Raw genomic sequence first — 18,898 nt, 5'->3', positions numbered from 1 at the left:
TTTTCAATTATCTTTCCCTGTGAGAAAGAGAGAACAGATAAAGCAGACACTGTGTGTACATTATGTATTTGCCGACGCTCACCGTTCACAGTACGCCGTGTGTCAACCAATGTCAGTGGAATTGTCGTGGCCGAACGGCTAAGAGCACCAGGTTTGGGTTTCCCCAGTCGTTACACTTGTGTCCTTAAGCAAGACATTTAACCATTGCTTCTTCCTTCGGATGGGACGTAAAACCGTTGGTCCCGTGTGTTGCGTAACGCACGTATTAAGAACCCATCGAAAAGATAAGGGGTTCACCCCGGTGTTCCTGGATGTGGCTGCTGAATGCACCGTAGGACCTTGTAGACCACTACACGGGGCTATATTTATGGATGAGGTATCATATTTCAAAAACTTTGTCCCACTCACCTTGCAGTTAACTAATGCTTGGCGCTTTGTATCTCTTGCAAAAGGCGGTTAATGCGGTTATTATTAACATCTTAAACACAACATGTGGTAATATTGAGTACTTTGTGGAAAAAGTTACTCAAACCATTTATATTATTTGATCTGGATTACATAAAGTATAATGTAAAGCATTCAAATAAGGTTGTTATACTGACATGACAATAATTATGTTCTTCATTTCATTGAATGTCAAATTTAGTCCATTCAATTAAGTTACATCGTCCAACCATGTGGGGAAATGTCCTTGCATACATGCAATACACAATGCAAACTACACACAATCATAAACCTACTGAATAAAATTGATCATTATTAAACTAATCACAAGAGAATCAATCAATTAAACAACATAAACGTCATATTGAATTTGATCTTTACCTTGCGCATTAATTTATCAGCACGCTTCAACAATTCCCTTTTTAACAATTGAATTCATTTCATCTGCTAGTCAGTTTTAAAATGATTACCACTCTGTATTGGACGTGACCTTGAACTGCCCTTGTATAAAAACGTAAAAACTTTGAATTCCAATTTTCCATTATTTCCATAATTCACCATCTCCATTATTTCCAGCCCGTCACACACGATAAATGCCTGGTTCTCGATCTCAAGATGGCAAGTCCTGTCTGCGCTTTAATTAACACGCGTATACGTGGACTGAAAATAACTGAATATCACACCAGGTCAAGAACGGTTACCCTCGGGTAACTTATTACGTTATATTTATAGACATTTAAGAATTCCATTTTTTCCCTACCTACTTGGAAATATCGAGGTAAGAGTATTTTGAATTTGGTATTCCTGAATATATTTTTTAATAACGAAACCCTGAAGGCGTTATTGATAAGAAAATTCAGTTTAAGATGTGTGAAGCAAATGCCCCTATATATCAGCTAGCATTGAATACCCAGGTGCCCCGTTCACACCGAAGCTTTTGGTCTAAGGTAGGGTTCAACCCGGGTTCTTTATACAGAGGTAAAGGGCAGGCAAGGGTTCCGAAGCAATTTACGTGTATGCGTTGTCATTATTACAAGAAAATTGACCAATCAGACGTACGCGAGATGTCAGCGCTAGACCGTAGATATTCCCAGCCATGAATAATCGCCCAGCTCGCTCTAGACCTGACTCTATGGGCATTGTTTGCTTCTTGTTGGAAGGGTTGCCGTCGATGGTGTTATTATAAAGTAAACCACAATATTGTTTTTACCCATAACAAACCTGCGCAGTTGGCCATAAGACAACGTGTCTGTAAGGCCAAATTACTTTTACACAGATATTAATATGAGTCTCCTGCATAAGGAACACTTCGTGAAGAACACTGCCTAATATTGATAAAAGTCGCCGAGGCGAAATACATCACAGAACCATTCCAAGCTGTATTCGTTACGGAACGATGTAATGATTTTTGTCGGGAACGGCTAGCTCGCAGTCTGTCACCTTAAAGTAGGAGAGAAGTGCATTGACGTGAACTCACTTATTCTGACTGCTTGGTTAGCAGATAGTCACCAGCGATTAACAAAAAGAAAACGTTTTCTGCTAGTTGGATTGAGACACCTTGACATTGACAATGTTTGTAGTTTGGATATTTCTTACTGGATTGCATGTCACTATGATCAGTGTCTCCAATGCATCCACTGAACCTTCACCAGCAACTCAAGATGGGTGCGTGGATCTCCTTGATGATGCACGACGAGCCTTCGGTAACATCAGTGCCACCTCAGAGTACTCTGTCGTAACACTTACCTTGAACCAGGCCATAATCATGACGGCAATTTTTGGATTGTTTTGCATAACGCTGGCACATGCTTTCAACTGGATTCGGGTTCATGTATACGAAGATCAGGTAATTCAAAATCTACTTTAATTTTGCTTTGTTTTAAAAACGATCATTTTCTCTTGAATATGACAAATTGTTTATGTTGGTGGCGTGTCGTGGCGGAGCGGCCAAAAGCACCGGACACAAGCTCGCGGGTGTTTCTGATCACCAGCGTGTGGGTTCATGTTCCTGCCGTGACAATCGGTTCTTGGGCAGGATATTTTGCTTTTCCCCTCAGATGGAAAGTTAAGCCGCAGGTCTTGTGTACTATGTCTGGTTGTGCCAGAAAACCCCCCACATAAGGTAGCGGTTTTTCGGAATTCGGGAGATCGTTCTGAAAAGAACGACAGTCCTGCATATTAACCAATCTGAGCAGTGACTGACTCTCAGTACTACTGCATCACTGAAACCTTAGAATCTTATAAATATACATACATGTATGACACTCTTTAGTCTCCTGACGGTGACTATAGCAAGCTTCTAGTCGATTTGAAACCAGTTAACAACTCACTCCGCGGTATTGAAGTTAAGCACTGAGAAGTAGAACCAGCCGAATTCAACTTCCGCCCAGGTAATTTAAATCAAAGACAGTTCTTTTCAGTTGGGTATTCTTCCGAATTCCGAAAATCTTCTCCGCGGCTGTACCAAAAGCAAGACCTTGTTCACACAGAACAAACATTCACGCAGTTTAGTAAATTAGATTAACACATGGTGCTACAGCATATGAATGTGCATTGATACCTCACCATGCAATGCCTAAAAAACCCATGAAAAACTGACAAAAAGTTGGTGAACAAGGGAAGAATTGAAAAAGACTGACCATGAAGGATCAGGAAGACCACGGTAAGGCATTGATGGTCAAGCTGTAAACTCTTCTCTTTTAGGATGTCATAACTTCACCGAGATCAATATTGATATACAATGAAACGTATTTCTTCATATCGGTAATTGATGTAAGATAAAGGAATCTAAACAAAACTGATTAATGTTTATAAATATTGCATGTCACTATGATCAGTGTCTCCAATGCATCCACTGGTATGCGTGTATGCCTTAACCTGGAGACTGAACGTAATGCGCAGTGTAGTTAAAACATACTTGACAAGCAGGTATGAGTTCATGCTAATTTAAATAGGCTCCGTCAGTCAAGGAAAACAAAAACAACCCCCCAAATTACTGGATCGAATGATACTCTTTATTTGGATATATAGGACTATTTGTTTAGAGGACAAACCCGCCACTGTAATAACAGTCATTTTTGCAATGGCTTTATGGCAACTCACAGTTGAAATAGATCAATATTATTCCGTGTGAGGTTTTCACTGGTCGACGGATCTTGGCAGTACAGTGACAATGTCCTAGTAATAATAATATGTGGATTTTGAGACTCCGAGATATTGTGAGTTACTTGGCGGCCTTCATGTTATGAAGAAGATGCGTCCGATTGTGTGTATGACGTATCATTCAGTCTGTTTTTGTGAAACCTAAAAGGGATAAGTTGTTTGCACTAATGTTAACGGCAGTGGACACTATTGGTAATTACTCAAAATATTTATTAGCATAAAACCTTACTTGGTAACGAGTAATGGGGAGAGGTTGGTAGTATAAAACATAAGGGGTGTCGGAACATAGGGATGTCGGAATATGGAGCAGTCACCCTATCAACGGGAATGTCGACCTCTTTAAAATAATGTCGACCTCTATAAATGATATTGTCGACCTCTATCACTTATATTGTCACTTGGGGGCTGGCCCCAGGTGCATGACGTCACTACGAGAGTGGTGAGTGATCGTTCGTTTAGCTCTTGTCAGGGGCTCACCCGAGTGAGCATCGCGGGGCAGACCCAGGGAAGCTAATCGAACGCACCCAATGATAATGTCCACCTTTATTCTTTACAGTGTCGACCTCTATCAAAGACATTGTCGACCATGATCAATTGTAATGTCAATCTATATCAATGATGATGTCGACCTCTATCAATGATATTGTCGACCTCTAATCAATGATTTTGTCGACCTCTATCGACCTCTATCAATTGTATTGTCGATATCTATTAATGATATTGTCGACCTTTATCCTTTATAGTGTCGACCTCTATCAACGATAATGTCGACCATTATCAATTATAATGTCAACCTATATCAATGATAATGCCGACCTCTCGTAATCAGGAAGAAGTCAAGCTGGTCATCATCAGGTACAGTGTATAGGAAAAATGGTCCAATGAGACTGCGTATAAATGTAAGACCTTCTCAGTACCTTTGGGGCACCCTCGAAGTCTCCGCCAATTTTCCCACACATAAAGACCGTTTACAAAAGACTTGAATATTGCAGTATAAAAGAGGTCAAGCCTGCACCTGAGGACCCATTAAGAAATTCCCTAATGGTTTCAGATACCCAATCCTCAGGTTGCAATTTACCACTACACAAAAGAGACGTATAGTTGAGCCAAGTCCTTATTAAGATGGATCATCAAGGTCTAATTTGCTTAGGTTTTAACGCCCTCTGCAAGTGACGTCATGGGACATGTTACATTATGCACGTAGTTAGTTAATTAATTCATCAATACATTTCATCGTTGCTTTATCAAATCTTATTTGTAAAAAAAATTAAAAACAACGTTTTTATGTATTCCAATATTTCGGTGTTGATACTTAATACTTTTATCTGGATTTCATATAAACTTTGTTTTGCGAGTTGGTTTTGAAGGATTAAATGCATATAATGTTACAATGGTACTTTATCGTTGTCACTGCGAAAGAATAACCTCTCAAAGCTATTATAGGATGCCTTTCCAAATGATGGTTTGACCGGCATGATAGCAACAAATGTTAGGATACCTCTGTGAACAATTATCTCTAAAATGCTTTTAGTGGAGACCGGTAAACTATTGTCCCTACAGACGTATATCCCCCCCGTCTGAAGCATCACTCATAACTCATGACTTATTACGTTTAATGCGAAGTGCACAATTTTAAGGCTGCTTGACTTTGTTGTGCTGAACCACTTCGTGTGCAGCGCTTTGAATTTGAGTCGGTCCAAATAATTTAAGTCTGCCATTAAGTACCAAATACTCTAGAGAGCTTCGCATTATATGATGGTTGAATACTGTACGATTTGGTTTGCATAAACATGCGATTCAAAGACTGCCCCGTGAAGTGGCGAAGACATGTGTCATAAACAAGCGCTGTACGATATAATGATATTAACGATAATCAGTTTTTATATAGCGTTTTTCACAACCGATGAGTGTCTCAAAGTGCTTCCAATATCATTACGTCTGGTTACCGGGTCTTAAATCGTTCTTCAAACCATCTCAGCTCCCTGAGGGAATGGATAGCCTGTGCTGAAAAAAAATATGTAGCGCACTTTACCTCGCAACTAAGACTGATTCGCAGTTAAGTACAAGCTTATAGCCGATGCTGGAAATCAATAGAGACCAATGTAAAGGTGAACACCAACCACAAGTATTTCAAAACTCAGATTCTTGAATATATACATAAGTAGTTAAATTATGTGTTGTAAGAGCACGAAAACATTGAACATGTACGTGTGAGCTTCCGGGAGTGCCATTTTGTGACACTTGGGAAAAATATACCTCACTGTGGAATTCTATGTTCAACCTGGAACCCACATGGAAACTCTTTAAGAAAGGCAATAATATAGAACAGCAAGGTCCTACCCCCCAAAACCGGATGGTTGTGTCGTCCATGGTTCTATCAATCAAAATGTCAAGGCTTATGTATATGTGATCCATTTTAAAGTGTAAGTTAAAATAATGAAAATTGCGGTCATAAAGGAACATCGAACAAATATAAAGCAACTCAATATTCATGACCAATTATTGACGGCAAAAAACACGACTCGTGATTGAAGCTGTTATCATTATTGCTCATGTTTCCAATTCACATGTGCCCAAAAACGTATACATTGACTCCGACAAATTCACGACTTGGGCCCAACGTTTGGAATATTGACCTGAATAATCACGACCAAACAGACGACTTGGGCAAAATATTGACAGTGGAAACATCAAACTGGGCCCACGACCTGCTTTTGTACGTCTTTGGTGTTTTGTTTACTAAAAACGAGTCCGTATTTTTACGTCACATGATCTTTTGATTCCCAGGTGTTTTTCGTGAAACTTGCGTTTTTTCCCCCAAGGGAAAGTATTTGTTTATTTTGTTTAAGTTGATCATTTACTATAGCCAATGAAACTCAAATGGCAACCGTACTCATTGGATTCTTTTTTGTTATGGATTACACGTGTCAACTTCAAAACTGCAGGTGGTGCACATTGATTGCAACGATGAAATCAACGCCCTGTTCAAACATTCTAAAACAAATGAAAATTGGTTAATTCAATTCCTTTTGCATCGCGTTCAATTGAATTTTAAAGGAACACGTTGCCTTTGATCGGTCGAGTTGGTCTTTGAAAAGCGTTTGTAAACGTTTGCATATGGTTAGAAAGATGTTTTAAAAGTAAAATATAATGAACCACACAAGTATCACTCGAAATTGCGTGGTTTTCCTTTTACCTCGTCGACTAACACGGTCGGATATTTATGGAAGTCAAATTTTTCAATTCCCACAAATGGCCGACCGTGTTCGTTTGCAAAGTAAAAGGAAAACCATGCATTTTCGAGGCAAATTTGTGTGGATCATTGTATTCTACTTTTAAAACATCTTTCCAACCATATGCATTTTATAAAAAACGGTTACAAACATTTTTTTACTAGACCAACTCGACCGATCCAAGGCAACGTGTTCCTTTAAAAACTGCAGGTGGTGCACCTTGATTGCAACGATGAAATCCACGCCCTTTTGCATCGCGTTCAGTTAAATTTTAACATGGGAATCAATGTGTCGTGAGAAGGTTTTAAACCCGGCCTCGGCAGGTTTAACCCACTAGTTTAAAAACCGATTCAACACACTTTGATACCCAATCATAAATAGCTTTACCTTCGTAATGTAAAAAAAAACACCTGCAAATATTTATTTAAGAGTTCTGCTGCGTACGAAGTTTATTGGTAATTTTATATCCATGTTAAAGGGCCAACTAATGGAACTTACATATTGTTTCTGCCTCTCATAACAGCTAAGCGCACGCAACTATGTTGGAAACCAGACTAAATGATTTTCGCGCTCTTTCACTATGAACAATTTGATTGTTTGGCCAGGTACAAATTTTAATAAAAATTTGGTTAAAAAATTGTCTCAAATAGTTATAGCCAAAATAAACTCCCCTTACTTCCAATTCCACCTAGCTTCAGAACCCTCAAACTTTCGGGGATAAATTCAGCTAGCTTGGTTAAAATACAAAGTGATGAACGAGGTTCGTCAAAAATCCAAGTTGTATATGCTCAAAGGAGTATACTCATTATGCTGATTCAGTGGCCACACATAGGCTAACTGTGTTTAAACACCCTTGGGCAGTAGTTATATCATCCGTTAAACACCCCCACGTGATGTCCTCTCAGCCAATTATAATGGAGAAACTGTCCCAGGTATTTTTGAATGAGGTATATTCTCGGGTAGTTTAAAACTTTACCAAGATACCAAAACAAAGCAATCTGTCAACGGTTTTTAATAACTGGTTGGTAAAACAATGAATTATTAAGGGGAGCCGACTTTATTTCAGCAATCATCGACAATCGCACAAACCAATTGCAATGTATATCAATATTTATTTCGAGCATCGTACATTGACACACTTAAAAGAAATTATTTGCAATTTCCTTTTGTTTGAAACAGTAATATTATGTCAAAATTCGATCGAAGAGACAACCCTGATATTATCAAGAGAATACAAGAACAGCGACGGCGGCCGTTTAAAACTGGCAGGGTCGTTGCCGTGTGAGAAAGGCCCCGAGCCGAAGGCGAGATTTGTGCTTCTCGTCTGGCGAGTTGATTTCTAGATACGACAAGAACGAGTGTCATGCACAGTGCGTACAGTAGGTAATTTGAAAATAACCGCCCAGCAATTTACATTACTTGCTTGGCGTGATCATTTTGCATTTTGCATTGCTAACCACACACGAACGACGGATACGTGGATTGCCTTGCCTAAAGGTCAAGCTATTATCAACGATCCAATAAAAGCCATCGCCTTAGTGTGGAGTATCATATATTCAAGAAAAATACTAACATCGTTCTATTAAAATATGTACAATAGCAACTAAATAGAGCAAGAAAAAAAAAAAATTCTGAACGATATTTAATGAAGAGAAAATATGCGTTCGTACATTTTTTTAATAAAAAAAGAAAAACGTTTGTAAATATATGCACAATATTTAAATAGAGAAACCCGTTCGATCATAATTACGATATAAGCAGCAACTTGAGCAAAATGTTATTAACGGAAAATCTATTTTACCTTGTTTAAAATGCGTTTGTTCACCATGCAATTTTGATATGTGTTCACTTCTGATTTGTTCGTGATTAACAATTAAAAAATCAGGCCCCAACCTTAAGGTGCTGAAAAGCTAAAAACACTTTGTCAGCGCACTTTAAAAGATTTGGGTACCTTTTCAAAATGTCCATAGATTTACATTAAACTTACAGGATTTGAAGATAATGATGTGGAAAGCTTCCCTTCAAATATTACTTACTGAGGTGCTGTAGTTTTTGAGAAATGAGTAAAACAGTGTCATGAAAATACGTTTGTAAACGATTAAAATAATTTTCGTCTCAGACGACGAAAATTATTTTCATACCATTGTTTTACTCGTTTCCCAAAAACTACAGCACCTCAGCACGTAGTATTTTCAGGGAAGCTTTCTACTATCATTATCTTCAAACTGTGTAAGTTTAGTGTAAATCTGTGGACATTGTCCTACAAAAGTTATATAGACCCTTTAAAATGACATAGCTTTGACGTCATGTCAGGGAGTTTGTTTTGTCATACCTCCAGCTGCAACTAATTGGAGCTCCCAACTATGCCATAAGTGATAACGTAACAGAGCTTTTCGCGAATCTTTCAGAAAAACGCTGGATTCGAAATAGCAAATTTTTTATACAGTTAAAGTCTGTTCATAAATACCTATTGGCGGAGAACGCGTGACGTGGGGGTGTTTAAACCTTTAATAATGACCAGTGTTCACAACCGGTTGTGAGCGGATATTCCGCGCTAGTCTTGATGTAAGACGTTTCTAGTACGGGCGATGCGGGCGCTGTCGGTGAGTTTCCCGCGCTGTGTGTGAAAGGAAAACCAGAACGTCTTGCACCAAGACTATTCGCGCATGCGCACGAACGGAACTGGAAACTGACGTAAATAGGCTTGCAACACACGGACATCGTACATATACATGCAACATACCATGGAGGTAGATACATACAGAGCACGTCGGAAACGGATGAGTTTCTTACTTTATTACGCCTTTTAACCAAAAAGGTATTTACAAATCGGAATAAAAGGGTAGCTACTAGTTCTTTCACGACCGTTTAAAACCTTGCAGGGTCGAATTGCCGTGTGATAAAGGCCCGAGCCGAACGGCACTTCGAGCCTGCGTTGTTTTAAACGCCCGTGAAATAACTAGTCGCTACCCTTTTAATCCCTTATTTAAAGTAGTATGACTCGATTTCCTATTGATTGAAAACTTTTTAAATGAAGTTCACGGCTTGACATTTTCGTTCAAGCAGAAAACTCCCCACTTATTCACATTTTCAATATTTAACAGGACACAATACACTATTGTTAATACTAATTACTCAACATAATTGCAAGCATATTTAACAATTTACCCTTTTAATTGGTCATGAGCAATGGAGAGCTGTCGTACAATACGGCTCTTTCTGAATAATAGATTACTTCCGGCCTTGAAACCCTGCATCTGAAAGCACACAAATTTATGCAACAAGGGTGTTTTTTTTCCTTTCATTATTTTCTTTCAACTTCGATGGCCAATTTAATCAAAATTGTTACAGTTGTTATTTTATGAATATGGTGTGGGATCAAATAGACCCTACTGGTCTTTGACAATCATTAAAGGTATGCATACAGTGCCTTTAATGGGTAGGCTGAGGCCCACAATGTCAACAAGCACTGTTATTAATTATGTATAAAGCTTTTTGTTTAACAATAGGAAACCTGTACTATTATGTCAATCTGTTATTAATATTTGATCACGTTAGGTAAAAAAAAAAAAAACGAGATTTGTCTTGCTTTTTTTAGGCAGAACTTGTGTGTTGATCCCTTTCGGTAAACAGTATTGTCCAAGGCCCACACTTCGTGTATCACAACTTCCATATCAAATAACAAACCTGTGAACATTTGGGCTTAATCGGTCATCGGAGTCGGGAGAAAATAACGGGAAAACCCACTCTTGTATCCGCGCGTTTCGCCGTGTCATGACATGTGTTTAAAATAAATCCGTAATTCTCGTTAACGAGAATTGATATTGTTTTACTGTTTTCTCAAAAAGTAAAGCATTTCATGGAATAATATTTCAAGAGAAGTATTTCACCACTACCTTCTGTAAGTTATTTGTAAATCTGTGAACTTTTTTTTTTCCTGTACCGAAAGGGTCCAATGGCTTTAACCACTATAAAAGCGTATGGGATAAAAAAGAAAGAAAAAGCTGTATATATGTTGAAGACTTTGCGCACACAGTGGAATAACTCTTTTATTAGGATATGGGGGAGAATTTGAAATGGGATCTGACAGCCAAGTGAACAAAATTGCTACTGTCATAACAACTTAATTATGCATTCATTAATAATGGAGGGCTTATTTGTAGTATTTACTTATTTATGTTGATACACATATATATGTCGGGCTTAGTTTACCTTTATGCTACACCGATGTGCGCTTCATTGGAACACGGTCGTGGAGTCTAGTGCCAAGGCCATTTCATTGCAGTGCACCTTAAATAACGATCATTTGACTATTTTTATTGCGATGATTTATTGGCGCATTAGTGTCTTTTTTAATAGATATGTGTGCGGTATGAATATTAAATTATTACGGTTTTCCCGGTAAATTTCCAACAGTTTTCGTTCATTTTCACTTCCACGAAGTGTTTGACAATTACTAATAGTGTCCAGTGTCTATAAACCCGTACTTTACTTCTTTGCCCCCCCCCCCCAAAAAAAAGAAGAAAAGAAAAACGCTTGCACAAAAAAATACCATTGCAATGCATTGGACATTCTATATAGGTGGCATTCTGACTTACTTTTGTTTGGACCACAATATGTGTGTCTTTATGGAATTATTATTGGAAGGCTCTTTCGCTGTTCAGTTTGAACCATTACCCCCCCCCCCCCCCAAAAAAAAGAAGTAACTTGAAGTAAGTAGAACCTATGACAACTTTCCAAAGAATCGTTTGTTGGGTGACAGTCTGATATTAAAGCATTATAGACTGGACTTTATTGTGACAGAGGTGTTCATCAACATCTGAACTATAAAGAGTATTGAGGGAGTAGTCCTGACTTTCCAAAGCCAAGTACTTTGACACTTTGAAACAGTGAATCAATAATGTTACTAGTGTTTAATGGAGATGAACAATCATTCCATTAGATCGGTTGCTCCTATAGCGATCCCATGCTTTAGCCGCCAAAGGGTTTCCGCTAGTTCCCTCATGTCGTGTGTATCGATTGTGTAGTAATTGCACTATTTGGTGGGTGTCGGTCGCCAGCTCAAAGTGTTTCTTGCATTCAGAGCTGACAATAAGCTTCCTGGAATCATAGTATAGGACGTACCATTCTGGAACCCCAGAGTTGTTTCATTTTCTCCCTTGAAGAAGTGCAACTTCATCATATTGTAAAAAGAAGTTAAAACTTTATTGTAAAAACGAAGTTGTTAACTTCATGAGTCGTCAACCAATCACTAGCGAGCATTGACACCGTCAACCAATCACTAGCGAGCATTGACACCGTCAGTCAATCACTAGCGAGCATTGACACCGTCAACCAATCACTAGCGAGCATTGACACCGTCAATCAATCACTAGCGAGCATTGACACCGTCAACCAATCACTAGCGAGCATTGACACCGTCAATCAATCACTAGCGAGCATTGACACCGTCAATCAATCACTAGCGTGCATTGACTTCTACATAAAAACGATGTACGAATAGTGTTCCAAACGTCGACCCGTACCGCCTCTTGTTACGTGTATTTACTTGTATGTACTGCTGTGGTTTCAACCACTTTTATATTTATGTTTTTTATTTTTTTATTTGACAAAATCGTGGTATGTATTATATTGTCTGTTTCTAGTCCCATTGTTTTATAATTATGGAGCAGACCAACAAAATTAAGGGAATCAATGTGTGGCGGGTTTAAAACACAAGTTGAAAACCGATTCAACACACTTTGATTCCCATTCATAAATACCTTTTTGGTCAAAAAACATCAACACTTATGGTCAAAAAATTGTAATTTTTCAATGATTTCTTTCAACACAACACCCCTCCAGCTATGAAATGGTAAAGCCCTCCGCCGCCCTCGGGTAAACAACTCCTTATAAGGGAATGCTGTGCGCGTCGCGCGTATCGCGTGATGTGGCACAACTGTTTCAGCCGTTGCTCTCGACCAATAGGAATGAAGAAACTGTCTTATAAGAAAAGGTGCAAGGTCGCGTTTCACGCTCATGAATTAACACTTTTTACCGGTCATAAACAAAGGTTTATACACACCCACGTGACGTGCTCTCCACCAATAGGAATAGCGAAACAGTCTGAGGTATTTATGAATGGCTATTAATAATGAATACCGTTTGTTTAATTGAATTGAATAGAGCCAACACTCACTACCACTGTTAAAATGTACACATGATTGTACCCGCAAGTTTACTATTACGTACAGTTTCTTCTAATATTTATCCACAACATGCAAAGCTTGGTTTTTGGTTGGATGGTCTTCTCAGATCAAGTAAATGTGGGATAAACGGCGACTAGGGGGACGGTTTCCTACGTACTCCGGCTTTAACTCTAGCTAGAGTGAGGTACTCGTTTTAAAGTAGGCCATGGGTTTCCAGTTTAATTGCAGTGACATAGCCAAAGAAGCTGCCTTCGGGTATTCCTGCCAATAACTTTCTGTTTCTGTTGCGAAACAGTCGTCTCTTGTCACAGTCACACCCTCCAAGGGTGTACGTGATGCACAACTATGAACTTATTTCTAATAAGAAACTGCATGGGCAATTTCAAACAGTCGACTGCTACTTTTCAGACCATATTATAAAGTGGGTGAACTAGGTTATGATTCTTATGAATGAACCTAACCATTGATCTTGTTGGAACATATATAGGGAAGTAACAACATAATGCAGGGGACCCGCTCTGCAAAAAGGGTATAAAGGGACGATATGCTAAATACATTTAAAGAGGTGTTCAATGCTGAGATCCTGAAAGTATTTTCAAAACATGATTTTGTCTTTCTTGGTTTATTGGCTTCTATTGCATAAATACTTCCATATTTTATTCACAACATTATCATTTTTTTTTTTTTTTTTTTTTAGTTGAAAAAACAAAGGTTTTTGTATCAATTTTAGGTAACTTCCATTAAATTTTGCTAGGTTTAAGGAGCTGTATCTCTGAAGGCACTTTCATTAAATTGTACAATATGAATATGCAAATATCAGTATATCTCCAAAACGCAAAATGCCACAGGGTTCAAACCCACACCAAAACAAAGCTTATAATAACACCAATTCAGCTGTGTATGTAACTCAATTTACTTATTTTGTGCCTTAATACCCATTTTTGTAGAGCCGGTCACTTAGGGTTTAATTTTAGACCACAACTGAATGGTTAAGGTTCACCACTAGAATGTTCCATCGTAACGTTCAGACAACAAAATGATTTAAAATAATAATAATCTCCAGAGCACTTAGCTGTAATAAAAGAAAAATAAGCAAGATGTGCTCACTGATCCCTCAAATTGAAACTTTATTCGCTTGTTAAGTTGTAAACATTAAAAAAACGCTGAATTTGCCATTTAAATTTGTTGTTGTGACCTTTACTTGACTGTCTCATTATTAATTGTTTTCAATTGTTTTCTTCTTTTTCTAATAAATAGTATATTAGATATTATTAACGATGCTAATTATAATTGTGTGTAGCTTGATTGTCATGCTCAACCGAAGAGGTAGTCATTAAATGCTACCTTTTTTTTTAATGAGAGTCGTTACAGGATCGTTTAATTAATACAATTATGGTAGTTAAGAGTGTCCTTCAACCTTAATAACGAAATCGCTGGTTTTAGAAGGGAAAACAGGAGGGGGAAAACAACAAAACGCACGTTACATGACCGCTAGATCCATTATTAGAACAGCCACAACGACCAAACAGCAGTAGTTTGCATTTAACAACATTGCATACATTAATTACAGCCTTATAAGTCAACATTCCATAGAACTAAGAATGGTCGTTCTTTAGTGTTCTTTTAAGTTAGCCAATAATGTCGAGTAGTAGATATTTTTTTTTAAACCAACAGGGCCCAATTTCATTGAGCTGCTAAGCACTAAAATTTGCTTTATATAGCATGAAATTTCTTCCTTGATAAAAACAGGATTACCAACTAAATTTCCGTTTGATGGATATTGCATGTTACTGGTTTTCAGCTGTTGTTGGCTTATCCTGAACACCACATGGAATTTTGGTTGGAAAACCTGTTTTCATAAAGGCAAACATTTCATGCTTAGCAAATTTTTGTGCTTAGTAGCTCTATGAAATTGGGCCCAGGTCTGAAGCGTTTGCAGTCAGAAGGAAAGCCAGGGACATGGCCTTCGCGGTTGCTGCACTGCGCTTGTGGAACGCGCTACCACCAAGTCTGAGAGAAGCTGCTTCGTTGGCTGTGTTTAAACGCCTCATTAAGACATTTTTATTTCCCGAACCATCCTAATTTGCTCCTCCTTTTGTTTCTCTATTAGCATGTCGTTGGTCTGGTTTTGGGTTTGTTCGTTGTTGCCCTCCCTTTGTTTATGTTAGGCGCTCTTCTCTTTGTATAGCGCCCTATAAATGTTTTGTATTATTATTATTATTATTATTATTATTATTATTATTATTATTATTATTATTATTATTATTATTATTATTATTATTATTATTGAACTATTCTGGGTTGTTAACATCATGACACTACTTCCCTATTATGCAAAGTAAGTGCATTATGTTCAACTGGGATGATTAATGTATTTGAGGGAGGATTGCTTTCGCTTCAGCATGCACGTAATATACCGTGTATTTAATCAATCTACACAGATCATGGTTCCGTTGTGTCTATCTTGTTCTTGTTATTAAATCCAGTGGAAAGAAAACTTGGGCTATCTACTCAAAATTACTTCTCTAAAATCAAATTTATTTTACCGATAAAGATACCATGTGAGAAACTTTCACAATATTGTGAAGAAAAGCTTATCTTCGCTTGTCAATATTGAAGACTTTTTTTTATTTTTTTTTTATTCTTAGAAAATACTTTAACCTATTGTTACAGTTCAACTTTTTATACATGATTTTGGGTTGAACAAAGAAAAATTGACTAGAGCGGGATTTGAACCAACGACCTACGGTTTAACTTTTTAACAACTTATTATTTTACAGCTCTTGTTTTTAATAACCAATGGGAGACTTTCAGGACGCTTGGTGGCAGCAGACCTACCAGGTAAAATCCATTGTTCTCGGTAATGTGCGCATGCTCAGACCTACGTAAACAATGGACATTTACCCGGTGCTGCCACCCAGCGCCTCAAAGTCTCCCATTGAAAGTGATTTGTTTTGTTCGACGCGTTATTTTTTAATATTTGTAAAACCTTTACATTGAACTCTTCACAATAGTTTTAATAGTTTTGTCTTTGTACAACAAACGTTTATTTGCGATTAACCAGTTTTAAACACCAGTGATGCGGTCAACCTTTTATAGAGAGCACATTATGTGTTTAGAATGGATGGGTCGAAATCCATGTAAATTTGGATGTCGTCAGCAGGTGGTTTTTAACGTTTTGCTTGCGAATAATAATATCGTCCACTGGGCTTAAGTAGGCCTTAGCGTGGAGAAGGTTAGAGGACAAATAACAGAGCCTTGTGGGATGCCGAAATGGGTATGCGTCAAATCGGAGTCAGCTCCAAAATAGTCTTCTAATCATCTAACTTCAGGCATCCCGCATAAACAGAACGCATTTTAATCTGAGATGGTCAGCAACTCTTTCAGTTTCTCGCGTTAACCATCCTTTTGTTCGCACTTCTTAACTCTGATTGGTTGTTATCCTTCCCGCTGTTTGTAAATTAAAAACTTGCTAAAACTTCCCAGCTTTTTTGGATTCCTTCCAGTAGTTCTTTGCTCTTTCTCTGCGCTAGAAATTGATCTGTTTTTGTTGTGCTTCCTTTTTCTTAGCGAAAGCTAAGCCATCTCTCCTACTATAGTTTCAGATAAAGTTATATTTCATTATCATGTTTTTGTTCTTCAATTTGTCAATTTTGATAATGTTCAAACTGAGGAGAACAGGAATGTCATGCTGGCACTCTTTAATAGAATTAATTGAATTGCATCTTAAATTAAAGCGCGAGTTGTGGCTATTTCACAGCAGACCGGGCGCCAGGGTTTGCTAATAACCACCGGCCTCAAAACGAGGCATAATCAAAAACCTATATGCAATCGCTAATGCAATCCTACAATTAAAGTTTCCGTTTATCTCTGCTGGTGAATGAGAATAAATGGTGACTACCTTTTCATTATTTTATTTTTAAATATTAGGTTCAGTTCAAAATTGTACACAAGGACAGTTAAAGATTTTAATTGAAAATGTGAGGGCAGAATTTGCAGTCCGTATAGGATCTATTTGGAAAAGGTGAGAGTTTGTGAGGCAGCCTGGAAGCGAAGTGGAAGATGACCAATGCTGAAAATAAACAGACCTACATGTATGCTTTTTTACGGATGTATTTTAACGGTTTGTTTTAACTAAAAGTTATGCCTGCCCATGCACAAACAGATTCAAGGTAAACGTTCAAGAAAGCACCCGAGTGATTGAAAGTGGATCACACCATACCCTGACCACTTTTTGAAAAGATTATTTATGGCATACCTACACAGAGTGTTTCATTCCTTCTACTAATTAATAACTATACTTCAAGTTAAATATTGCCGTAGTAAGCCCAAGTGACATATTGTGCTCATTAAATGACATACCAAGCTGACTCAAAGACGCCGCCTTGCATTTTTACAATACCATCATTTTAAAATGGGAGAAATTGTTAAAAGTGACGTGTTTTTCTTGTTTCTATTTATTGAGAGAGCTTTTTTTAAGTGGATCTAATAAAGGTTGATTGCATCACTGACTCTTTTGGGTATCATTCATGGAAATGTTAACAGTAACACATGGGGTTATCACGACGTTTGACAAAACAACGACATACGTTTTGTGTATCATGGATTTTGCTATAATACTGCCAGGGCTCATTTTCATTTGACGTTTCAAAATAAGAAACTTGGAATGGATGTATGTTGAGCTCGATGGTGAATATAGGCTGTATCTGTTTCATTTCAACAGAACTAAGCCATTGAAACTATATAGCAGGCTTTCATCAAAGAATACAGTTCACACTTTGTGTTGTCTCAAGCTATACTCAATCGCATTGTAATAAGACCTTGCTGTTTTATGATAGAATCTGGATAATCTAATCAACTGAAATCATGAAATCAAACTTACTATTAAAAAAACTCAAGGCCCCAGATGAGTCCCTTCCCGTGCAGCACGTAGAGTGAAAGCAAATTAGTTTATTTTATGGCAGTTATCCATTTAGCCTTTGAACACGGCACTCGAGCTTCCTGTTACTATTATTTCCACAAGTAAATCTCAGTGATACAACCAAACCTTCCAATTGTTGTGTTTGGATGAAGAACAACGCCTATGGTGTCGTGTTGGCCCGACCCTGATATTTTATGTACGTTATACTTGTAGTGCTTATTCAACAAGGAATACACAATTACAGGAAACGTCAATCGTCCATCCTTCAAGCCGCTCCGCCTTCACAGTACTTACAGGCAGTGGACACTATTGGTAATTGTCAAAGACTAACCTTCACAGTTGGCGTATCTCAACATATGCATAAAATAACAAACCTGTGAAAATTTTAGCTCAATCGGTCATCGCAGTTGCAAAATAACCCTTGTCACACGAAGTTGTGTGCGTTTAGATGGTTGATTTCGAGACCTCAAGTTCTAAATCTGAGGTCTTGAAATCAAATTCATGGGAAGTTACTTCTTTCTCGAAAACTATGGCACTTCAGAGGGAGCTGTTTCTCACAATGTCTTATACTTTTAACCTCTCCCCATTACTCGTCACCAAGAAAGGTTTTATGCTTATAATTATTTTTTAGTAATTACCAATATTGTCCACTGCCTTTAACACAAATCGCATTAACAAGGTATTTTACCAAATAACGCGTACTTCACGTCGGCTTGTGGAAAAGTTGCCTGCGTATTAAAGTAGTCGAGGAACATTTGTCATGTTCTCATGGCAACTCGCAGAGCAAAATCGTCTGCTGCACGGTATTGCATTACAACTCAAACATTAGAGGATCGGAACTCGTTCCTTTACGCCAGATCTAATCAATACACTTACCAATATCTTGGGACTCTCTGTATGACAAACTGGCAAAGCTTCCGTCCCGCCTAACCAAAATAAAAGCTCGCTTA

At 37.9% G+C, this 18,898-nt stretch overlaps 1 protein-coding gene across 1 annotated transcript in view; it reads left to right on the top strand.

The window, feature by feature from the left end:
* Positions 1-1,981: 1,981 nt before the first annotated feature.
* LOC139937818 (uncharacterized) overlaps positions 1,982-18,898 on the top strand; it is a 45,024-nt gene continuing 28,107 nt past the window's right edge. Inside the window, exon 1 of the mRNA XM_071933143.1 lies at positions 1,982-2,290. Within this exon, the coding sequence (XP_071789244.1) occupies positions 2,015-2,290 (276 nt within the window). The 5' untranslated portion in view covers positions 1,982-2,014. The remainder of the gene's footprint in view (positions 2,291-18,898) is intronic.

Source organism: Asterias amurensis, chromosome 5 (assembly GCF_032118995.1).
Source record: "Asterias amurensis chromosome 5, ASM3211899v1".
In the NCBI taxonomy this organism is placed as follows: Eukaryota; Metazoa; Echinodermata; class Asteroidea; order Forcipulatida; family Asteriidae; genus Asterias; species Asterias amurensis.
The sequence above is the reverse complement of the archived record's forward strand: the minus strand, read 5'-3'. Positions and strand labels throughout refer to the sequence as shown.